The following is a 10,174-nucleotide window of genomic DNA, read 5'->3' as shown; positions in this document are numbered from 1 at the left end:
ACCGGAATTTGCAACTCCAGGCAAAGGACCCACTGAGGGGTCACTGACCTCTTGGGGACCAGTAACACATCCATTGATTGGCTCCTTTGACCTTCATCATAACAGCCGTACTAGAAAGATGTTGTTAATTCCTCATGTTCAGACGAAGAAACTGAGGTTCAGAGAAGGTTCAGAGTTGCCCTAAGTGAAACTAAGAATCAAGCTCAGGGCAGCTGATCCAAAGTCTGTATTCTTAGCTGCTACCCATGTAATGTACTCTATCCGCCTCTTCTAAATACTACCTAAACCACAATGTCTTAAGTTACTTCTTTTAATTAAACAACCCCATAGGAGCAGTTTTCCAACAGGCAGTGTAACCCCAATTACACGCACTTAGCAACACAAACTTCAATTGACAACTTTGGAAGAGGGAACAAAATGTTTCAATAAAGGCCCTTTTATCCTGTTTATCATCTGGTACTGAATACAGAGAGACACCAACCCACCCATTATGATGGCAGGCTTTAAAGCCCAAGGCTCCCCACCATAATCTGCCTCCAGCTTGAATACTCTGTCCATACAAGAGCCACAGAGACCAGCCACACTATAGAGCAGAGTCCTCAGTCCGGGCTGCTCTTGGGGCTCAGGCCTCAGGCCTTTGCAGAGGTTCTTCAACTGAACTCTACTAGATGCCACAGGCCCCACTCATTACTGGAATGAAGTCTCGTCAACATCATCTTTAAGGAACTCTGTAGGAAGGGAAGGGGAGCTCTAGGAGAGCAGAGGGAAAGAAGTACATTTTGCACAGTTAAGAATCACCAGGAAGTCCCCAGAATAAATCCTTCAACCCCGAAATCATTATATGCTTTTATTTATAGACTCTGGGAGCCAGGACCCAAGCACAGCCTGGTGCTCTTGGATAGAGAATAAAGCCGCTATTGTCCAGACTCTGAGGTTGCTGAGGTGCCCTCCCCCTCTGGTCTGGAATGATCTACACTGCTCAAAAAGTCAACAGGACAAATGGCAGGTTGGCCGAAGAAGGAGGCAGGAAAAGAAAGTCCCCTTAAGTCCTGAGGGCTATGGCATCAGATGAGAGCAGAGTCCTGGGCATGTTTGCCTAACTCCTGTGCAACAGCCCTGTCTCTGTCCCCGTGTCCCTGCTGCTGGGCCTCCACCATCACACCCCTCCCACTAGCCGCTTAAGTGCCCCTCCTGGCGTGTATGAGCAAGTCCCTCTGCAGCCCAGCCTCCAGGCTCGCAGTCAGTCGGGCTGTGGGCGGGTCGGTCAGCAGAGTCAATTTGTTGAAAACACCTCGGCCAAAGTAGTCAGCAATCACAGAGAAGCTGTCGTTGGAGCACTTGAGCTGCAGGGAAAGAGAAGAGTTGCGAGTCAAAAACCCACAGGACAGGGCTTCCCTGGTGGCGCAGTGGTTGAGAGTCTGCCTGCCGATGCAGGGTACACGGGTTCGTACCCCGGTCTGGGAAGATCTCACATGCCGCGGAGCGGCTAGGCCCGTGAGCCATGGCCGCTGAGCCTGTGCGTCCAGAGCCTGTGCTCCGCAACGGGAGAGGCCACAACAGTGAGAGGCCCGCGTACCAGGAAAAAAAAAAAAAAAAAAAAAAAAAAAAACCCACAGGACAGGCTTCCCTGGTGGCACAGCAGTTAAGAATCCGCCTGCCAATGCAGGGGACACAGGTTCGAGCCCTGGTCTGGGAAGATCCCACATGCCTCAGAGCAACTAAGCCCATGGGCCATAACTACTGAGCCTGCGCTCTAGAGCCCGCGAGCCACAACTACTGAAGCCTGCGCGCCTAGAGCTCGTGCTCCACAACAAGAGAAGCCACGACAATGAGAAGCCCGCACACCTCAACGAAGAGTAGCCTCTGCTCAACGCAACTTAGATAAAAAGCCCGCGCACAGCAACGAAGACCTAACACAGCCAAAAATCAATCAATCAAAATAAAACAGAACACCTCATTCCATCTCTTTAAAAAAATAAGAGAAGCCACTGCAATGAGAAGCCTGCGCACCGCAACAGAGTAGCCCCCGCTCACCGCAACTAGAGAAAGCCTGTGCACAGCAACGAAGACCCGATGCAGCCAAAAATAAATAAATAAAATAGATACATTAAAGAAATAAAAAATGTTTAAAAAAAAAAAAAAACCACAGGAGGAGGAGAAAAGAACACCAGTCCCCAGCGCTCACCACCTCCCTGTGGGCGGGGGAGTCACGTCATCCCCACCTGGTGCTGGAACTGATCATGGAGATCTCGCTTCTGTTCCTGGGCCCGAATCATATCCATGACCTTGCGGTTTTCAGGGAGGCAGGTGGGGCAGTCGGCATCACTTTCTGAGTAACTCTCAAAGCAGTGCTGGTGGAAGGAGTGGCCGCAGAGAAAGTGGACTGAGGGCAACTCCAAGGCACTGTTACAGATGCTGCACTTGGTCTTCTGGAAAATCTTCGGACTACAGGCAAGGGAGACCAGAAAAGAGTGCCAGAAAGTGAGGGCAGGGCCAGGAACCATGTGGAGAGAGAAGGCAGTTGGAGGCAATGAGGAGAGAGAGGTCCCCGTTAAGAACTACGAGGCCCTGCTCTTCTTACCACCTAAAGCGGGTCACAGGAGGACCCCACGCTGGGCCTGCAGGGAGTCTCAGCACCCTCCCAGCAGGTCCATCCAACCCAGGATAAGTACCTGCTACAAGACAATATCCTCCAAAGCCCAATAAATCACGTTCTACGTAGTAAATCATTCTTTGGAATTCCTCCATCAAAACAGATCTTCAAGAATGAAATGCTCAAACACACTCCATACAATCCTGTCTTTGAAAAATGACACCCTGTGAAGAACAGTGTTATCCCCGGACGCCTCCACAGTTCTGGATGCCAAGTACCTCGCCTTCAGCTCCTGGATCTCCTGGCGGATACGGGTGGTCTCCTCTCGGTAGCGCCGCACCCGGAGCTCATCCTGCGCGATCTGCTGGCTCTGCTTCTGCAGTTTTTGGACTAGGTAGTCCCGGATGACAGACAGGGTGGCCGTGGAGTTGTGGGCCAGGGTCTGCACCACTGAGATGGGGGTCCGGGAGGAAACAAGACCATGAACGAAGCAGCCCTCTGGATAGAACGGAAGGGCCCCTGCCCCAGAGCCCGACTGCTGGCAGCCTGCACCCAGCCGCCCGCCCTGTCCTCCGGAGTACCTAGGAGAGGCGGCATGAGGTTCTTGCCCTCGATGTGCTTAAGCACGGCCGCCACGTACTGCTTGCAGTCCTCCTCCTTGCGGGCGAAGTAGCTGAGCGCCTGTTCCCACAGGGAGGGCTCCTGCTCCCCGTGGCGCTCGCACACGGCGAGCACCTGCCGGTACTGCTCGTGCTGCATGTGATAGTGCATGATCTGCTGGAACCTGCGGCCGGGCAAGGCGCACATCAGCAGCTGTCCCCCACAAGTGGCTCGGCTGCGTTCCCCTTCCCTGAGATTCCCCAGACTCTTACAGTTTCCCCTGCTCATAGAGGTAAAGGACTCCATCCTGGAAGTCGTGCATCTGGCAGAGGACCAGGGCTTTGTCAAAGACGTCACAGAAGCGACCACTCTTCAGTAGGGAGATGGCCTCTGCGTGAAGCTTCTCTTTGACCTAAAAGAGGAGGGTAGAGCTGCTGGGCATCAGGGAAAAACGACAAGGCCTCTCAGGACCAGGCAAGTCAACTATCTCTTCCCCTCAGTCCCATCTCCTCTTCACAGGGGTCCATTTAGCCCCCAAGGGTGAGGTGTTATTGGTCTAAAGAAAGCAGCAAGAGGCAACCAGGGAAGAAATAGAAGCAGTTTCTCTCCAGCGCCTCTGGCCACTTTGCCAGGTCTCACCTGCGGCTCCTCCTCGTGAGCCCAGTTCTGGAGTCGCAGCTCAAGGAGCGTGTCATAGATGCCCTGCGGGGAGTCAGGCTGCACCTCACTCATGTGCTCTAGGAAAGCTTTCAGCTCCCGCGGGTTGTTGGCAAAGATGGGGATGAACTCCTCTGAGTTGGCCTAGGACGGCAAGGGAGGAGAGGTGGCCAAGTGAGCGGGCTCGGTACTTGGGCTGCTAAGGGGATCCCTGCTGTCCAAAAGCCATTCTCTCTGAGGCCTCACCCTGCAGCCTGGAGCCTCCCTATCGCCTCGGCCTTCAAGGCTGGGCCGATAGTCGGTACAAAGTCCCTTCAGCAACTCGGTCGTCTGCTCTGGTATGTGGTGCATGAGGATCTTGCCGTAGCGTTTCATGTTGCTCTCTGCCTGCTCAAAAGGAAGCTTGCCGATGTATCGAAGGGCCTCCTGATAATTCTGTGGAGAGTGAAAGGGCAGAATAAGCACGTGCTCCTGCCTCACCCACCAGGAAGCACTTTCAGCATCCCAGGGATGTCCTAGAAAAAGAACAGGGTCCTGGCCGTGGCAAGAGGCTCACCTACCTTGATGTCCTCTAGCTGGATCTTCAAGTACCACTCGTGATGTGCGTGGTTCTCAGCCAAATAGAGGGCATGGGAGTAGTAGCCAGCCTGCCGGAGGACCTTGATGGCTGTCTCCACATCAAAGTGGACTTCACTCTCACTCTTTGTCTGCCGGGGAGACATTAGACAAAACCAGTCATAGAGAGGTTGTGGTTGGGGAACGGAAAGGAAATATGCATCTGATTCTAAGACCAGATTCTTAAGGCAATAAAAAAGTTGATGCTTTTTTTTTTTTTTTTTTTGGCAGCGCTGAGCGGCATGCAGAATCTTAGTTCCCCAACCAGGGATCGAACCTGTGCCCCCTGCAGTGGAAGCGTGGAGTCTTAACCACTGGACCACCAGAGAAGTCCTAAAGTTGATGCTTTTAAAGCACTGTTATCCTGCCTCTCCAAAAGTCTTCCTCTGCCTCTACTATTAGAGGGACTCGTCTGGGAACACAGGGCTTCCCTGGGCTTAGATACCATGAGAAGTTCTGGCATCAAAAAACAAGAGGGGTGGGAATTCCCTGGCGGTCCAGTAGTTAGGACTCTGCACTTCCACTGCTGAGGGTCCGGGTTTGATCCCTGGTGGGGGAACTGAGATCTGGCAAGCCACGCAGCGCAGCCAAAAAGAAAAAAAAAAAACCAAGAGAGAAAACAGGAGAAAACTCGCAAAAAAGGCTATTCCTCTTCCTAGTTTATAGACCAGAGGACTCTGGTCCCCAAATAAGGTCAGCTCTTCCCTGTCTCTGCAGCCCTGGTGGAGCCCCTCATGCTCAGTGGGGCCCTCACGGAATCCCCCGCCAACACCACCCTGCACCTTGATGAATTCCTCCAGCTTCGAGCTGTCCTTGAGCTTTGTGTAGCAGTTGAGCAGTAGGGTGGTGTGGTCGGCATTGGCCAGGGACTGCCGGTGCAGGGTCTGCAGGTAAGCCGTCAGGTTGTGGATGCGCTGGGCGTCCAGGAACTTGCGGATCACATACGATGGCTCCAACTTTCCAATGGTTCTAGGGAGACATATGCATCAAATAGCATTGGGGTCAGTGTACTTCTCAAACTTTCATGTGCATAGGAATCACTTGAAGATCTTCTTAAAATGCAAATTCTGTTTCAGCACATCTGGAGTAAGGCCTGAGATTCTGCAATTCTAACAAAATCCCAGGCAATGTCGATTCTACTAGACCATGGACCACATGAGTAGCAAGGCTCCAGAGCACTGTTTCTTAAACTTGGGTGAAAACAGGAATTCGAGAGAGGTTGGGAAAGAGGCTAGACAGGTTCTTAAGACCCCTTATTAATTTAAGAATTAGTATTGAGGGAAGAAAGTGTGGAAGCAAGAGATGAATAGCCTTTTCCCTTTAAAGAATCTTATCAAAATGAGTATTAACGAAGGTCAAGTCAACATCTAAAATAACAGATACTCATCAGCTCAACTGCATGCTAGTCATGTAATATTTGACCCAAAACATTCCCTTTCCAATAAGGTATACTGTCTTCTCACTTGAGGCATCACAGTTTCTGGAGGAAAAAAAGACGGTTCACAGTGGAGTCCACCCTCCTTCCCCAAGTGCAGGTTTTAGCCTATCTGGCTGCCTGTCCCTGCATTCACAGCTATATCCTAAAGCGCCTCCAGACTGACCGGATATACTGCTGGACAGCCCCATCATGGTTGCCCTTGCTGTAGAGATGGTCCCCATACTGCATGAAGATCTGGGCCAACCCATCGCTGTCCAGATGCTGGCTCTTGGCCAGATTAATCGCCATCTCGAATAGGTTCTTCTTAAACAGCATCTGGAAGGGAAGAGAGATTAGAAAACTGGAAGAAGCAGTCCTGAGAAGACACCTTCCCAGAATGCACCCACAACACACAAGGCAGACAGTTGTGAAGCCCCGATCAGCCTAGGTCTTAGACAGGGTGAGACCTCTCAGATACCCCCAAGACCAACATCAGCTCGCCTCACAAGGTTCTCTACAGGCAGGAAGAGTGGACCCTGAGAGTGGGCTCAGGCTCCCAGCCACTACTTCCCTCTAAGGCCTCATCCCAGGCCACTGGCCTTGTAATCCTACCCTAAGGGAGCTGAGTAAGTGACCCAAAGGGAAGGAAACACCCTGGCCAAGGGACGTGGGGAGCCTGTTCCTAGAGCTGCATCTGGGTGCCCACGGCCTGCTCTGGGAATCTGGTGGCCTTGCCTCCAGTTTGGTCTGTGTGTCCTTCTCCTGCAGTGCGTGGACCCGCCCATCCCGCGTCAGCACGTACAGGGAGCCCCACTCAGCAAGCACATCTACTACATCCTCAAAGACGGTGCTATAGGCTATGAACTTGTTACACAGGTCATAGATGTTGAGAATCTGCTTGTCGGAGCTCTGGGAGTCCCTGCTGGTAAACTCTGACCTGTGTGGGAAAGAAAAAGACCCAGATATTTGTACCACCTCTGTCTCAGCTCCCCTCGATTTCCTTTCCAATACAACTTTGGTGCTGCCCATTCCACCCAGAACAAGACACCGCTTTGGCCCCTCTAGCAGCTCATCCTGTAACATTTAGCATGGTGCTAGCAGTTGTAGGATGAGAACATATAGACCTGGTCTTACCCTTTAGGATCCTATAATTAATACAGGCAACAGATTGAAAAATTAACTACATCCAGTCCAACATCCATTATTTAACAAATAATTAGTGCCTGGTGTATGTAGGCCACTGAGCTTAGTACTGAATGAAAACTAACATCTGACAAGGATCACTTGCATCACGCTGAAGACCCCATCGCCCTTTCTGGTGGCTCAGAGAGAAAAACGCCCTGTCTTGCATCTGCCAGAACTTTCCAATTTCTCCACTACTCAGTCCCTTGTTCCTCTACCCAATTCATTTTGACCAAGGAGTAAAAATCCCAATACCAGGTCCCAAATTCCCTGGAGCATTCTAGCGCATCAGGGCTGCTCAGCAAATGTCTGCAGCAAAATCACACACTTTTCAGCAAAAAAAAAAAAAAAAAAAAAAACCATTATAACCGATCTAGGTGTAAGCACAATCTACCTAAAACCAAACAGGAGATTGATGGGATCCAGGCATTAGGAGTTTAAAATCAGGTTAATTCTGGGGAACAAGTTCAGCCCTCTCCCTTTTGCTTCTCCGTGGAGTCCTTACTTGGGAGAAACCTTCCGGTCACGGGAGACAATGACAAGGTAGCCTCTAAACCAGTGAGCAATGAGTTTATGGCCCTCAAAGGCGAAGCAGGGCCCCCGTTCATCAGGCTGGTATAAGTAGACACATTCATCCCCTGCCACTATGAACTGCAGGTCCTGAGAAGGGTCGCTTAGGGCTGAGCAGCGCAGGCCACAACCGTGGGTGTCCAACTCCACACGAGGGTAGTCCTTTCCAGAAACTATGTAGGACTGCAGGAAGTAAGAGAGGGGTTAACAGGCTCCCTTTGAGGAGGAGGCATCTAAGCCTTCCCAAAGGTATCTCCACCTCCACACTGGCTCTCTCTTCTTAATTCTTAGCACCCTAAGACTTTCCCTGGCTGCTTGCCATCTCCATTAACCACCACCCATCTATTAAATATATAAGCAGAGAGTACATTTCTTTCCTCTGTATTTACAATCACTACTTACTACAGGTATTTAGCAAGTAAGAGAATTTTACCGCTTTATGCAAAAACCATTGCTGAAACAAAACTATTGCTGAGACTAAGCTGTTATAAATTAGGAGCACAGGAACCAGAGAAGTAAAGCAACTTGTCCAGTGTCTCTTAAGTTAATTAGGAGAAAAACTTAGGTCTTTTACTACAAGATCAAGAGCTCCTAGCTCTAACTCTTCCCAGTCTCCTAAGGGAGGAAATAAAATATTAAGCTGGGCAAATGATTCAAGGTTGTATGATGAAAACTGCAGGAATTCTACCTCTTTTGTCAGTTCCCTACCTTAGCCCTCTGAGCAACGTTAAAGCCTTTCCTGCCTGCCCGTAACAGTGGAGGCCCTGGTCATACCTGAACATTCTCAGTTGTCACAACAAACAAGTGAGTGGTCTTTCCTGCTTGGCGAAAGGCCAGTCCGGTAACAGGATAGTTGCCCTTGTGCAAAATCTGGGTCTTGCTATGCCGGTCCCGAGTGATGTCCCCTTTGTTCAGTGTAACACTGCCATCTGTGAAACCTGCAAGAGAGCAAGAAATAGCATTTTATTGAGGCTGAATAGATCAGGAAGCACAGAAGGGGGAAAAGACCACTTGAGGCACTTGTCAGAAGTGACACTCTTCCTCCTGCTACCCAACTTCTCCAGTGGTTACCATGAAGATCAGGACTCAGTGACTCATTTTCAAAGAACAAAACTAAATGCTTTCCCATCCAAAACTTTAAAATCTCAAGTGCATCAGTTCAGTACAAAATGGTCTCATGAAAACAGTGAAGATGAACTGCAGAAGCAACTCTGAAGAAAATCTATAAAGAATCATGGGGTGTTAGCTTTGCCTTCTTTCTGCTTACCGATGGCCATAAAGTTGAGATTTTCATGGACAGTCAAACAAGATACAACAGTCGGCTCTGCCCCTGGGATGGCAGGGAAGATTCGAGTGCAGAGTGGATTGCCACCATCTCTCTTCTCCAGGTTCCAGATCTTTACCTGTGGACAGACCTCAGATGTGTGACTGCTAGTCACGTGCCAACAGCCATTCTCAGGCTACTGGGTCTTTCCCATTTCCTTTATAGGACTCACCAGGGGGTTGATCCCCTCTTCATCCTCACCAACAGATGCCAGAATGTTGTGCTGCTTCAACTGGTACAGGTGTGTCACCCGTAGTTTGTAAGCCTGGAACCCGGTAAGCTGTAGGGAGCGGGGCAAGAACCATATCTGGCCTTCCATGTGTGCAGAGTAGTCAAGGAGCCTCCTTTCCAAGGAGAGATACTTATATCTAGGGCAGAACCCAAATAACAACTAACATACATACAACTCTTTATATTTTTCAAGGGTTTTTCCACAGATTATCTTCTGGGAACTCCCCATCTTAAAAAGATTAGAAAAGAAAGGCCCGAGTTTAGTGGCAGTATTATGAAAAACAAAGCAGCAAACTCATGGTCTCATTTAACTCCTCCCCCACAATACTGGGCTGGGGAGATGACACCTCACATATTCATCTTTTAAAGCCAACTTGCATCCGTTCTTTTCATCGATCTTAAAAGTAAACAAAAACAATAAAAAAAACCTTGCCGAATTGTTATTTTACGCCCCTTTTGCAGATAAGGAAATTGAAGCCCAGAGAGGTTAAATGACTCGCCCAGGATTGTTCGCTCAGTTGGCAACAAGTTAGAGAACGCACTTCCTCCTTTCTTCCCTTGGACCACAGAAGGAGCACTGGGCGCCCATCTAAAGGAAAGTGGCACGTAACACGAACCACTCTGACGGACAGATTTCATCCCAGCTGTATCTCTTCAGGGATTCGGGGAGGGAAGAGGCAGCTCCAGAGGAAGGATATCTCCAAAGACTAGGCTCCCTCGGCCTGAGTCGCAGACAGTGATGCCAGGAGGGAGGCAAAGGAACTTGGAAGCAGAGGGTCCAGAAGCAGGCGCAGCCCCGGGAGCAGCCCCATCATTGCCCAGTGGCTCCTTCACCAGCTCCTTGTCGAAGAACACGAAGCGCCGCCACTGCAGGTAGGCCGCCATCTTGGCCGAAGGCCCCCGCCTCCGGTAGAGAGGTCACGTGAGAGGGGCCGGCGGATCACGTGACCCGGCCGCTTCCTGGAGCCTGGGTGCACAGGCGCTC

The 10,174-nt window shown here is 50.4% G+C and overlaps 1 protein-coding gene across 2 annotated transcripts; it reads right to left on the bottom strand.

Annotated features, from left to right (window-relative positions):
* Nucleotides 1–410: 410 nt before the first annotated feature.
* On the bottom strand, nt 411–10,135 carry VPS11 (VPS11 core subunit of CORVET and HOPS complexes). 2 transcript variants are annotated; one of them, XM_079928951.1, is made up of 16 exons: nt 9,888–10,135; nt 9,131–9,279; nt 8,902–9,037; nt 8,409–8,572; nt 7,570–7,817; nt 6,618–6,819; nt 6,067–6,218; nt 5,248–5,434; nt 4,411–4,557; nt 4,097–4,285; nt 3,833–3,994; nt 3,466–3,605; nt 3,175–3,377; nt 2,872–3,043; nt 2,223–2,445; nt 411–1,343 (listed from the first exon to the last, which is right to left on the bottom strand). In XM_079928951.1, the coding sequence occupies exons 1-16, from the start codon at nt 10,072–10,074 to the stop codon at nt 1,179–1,181; spliced, it is 2,826 nt and encodes a 941-aa protein (XP_079785077.1). In that variant the 5' UTR covers nt 10,075–10,135; the 3' UTR covers nt 411–1,178. The 2 variants fall into 2 exon arrangements, with proteins under 2 accessions (XP_079785077.1, XP_079785078.1); XM_079928952.1 differs by having other exon boundaries at nt 9,131–9,326; nt 9,807–9,912.
* Nucleotides 10,136–10,174: the final 39 nt, after the last annotated feature.

The sequence above is a fragment of the Stenella coeruleoalba genome (assembly GCF_951394435.1).
Source record: "Stenella coeruleoalba genome assembly, chromosome: 8".
NCBI classification, from domain to species: Eukaryota; Metazoa; Chordata; class Mammalia; order Artiodactyla; family Delphinidae; genus Stenella; species Stenella coeruleoalba.
Note: the sequence above shows the minus strand (reverse complement) of the source record. Positions and strands in the feature narration are given on the sequence as shown.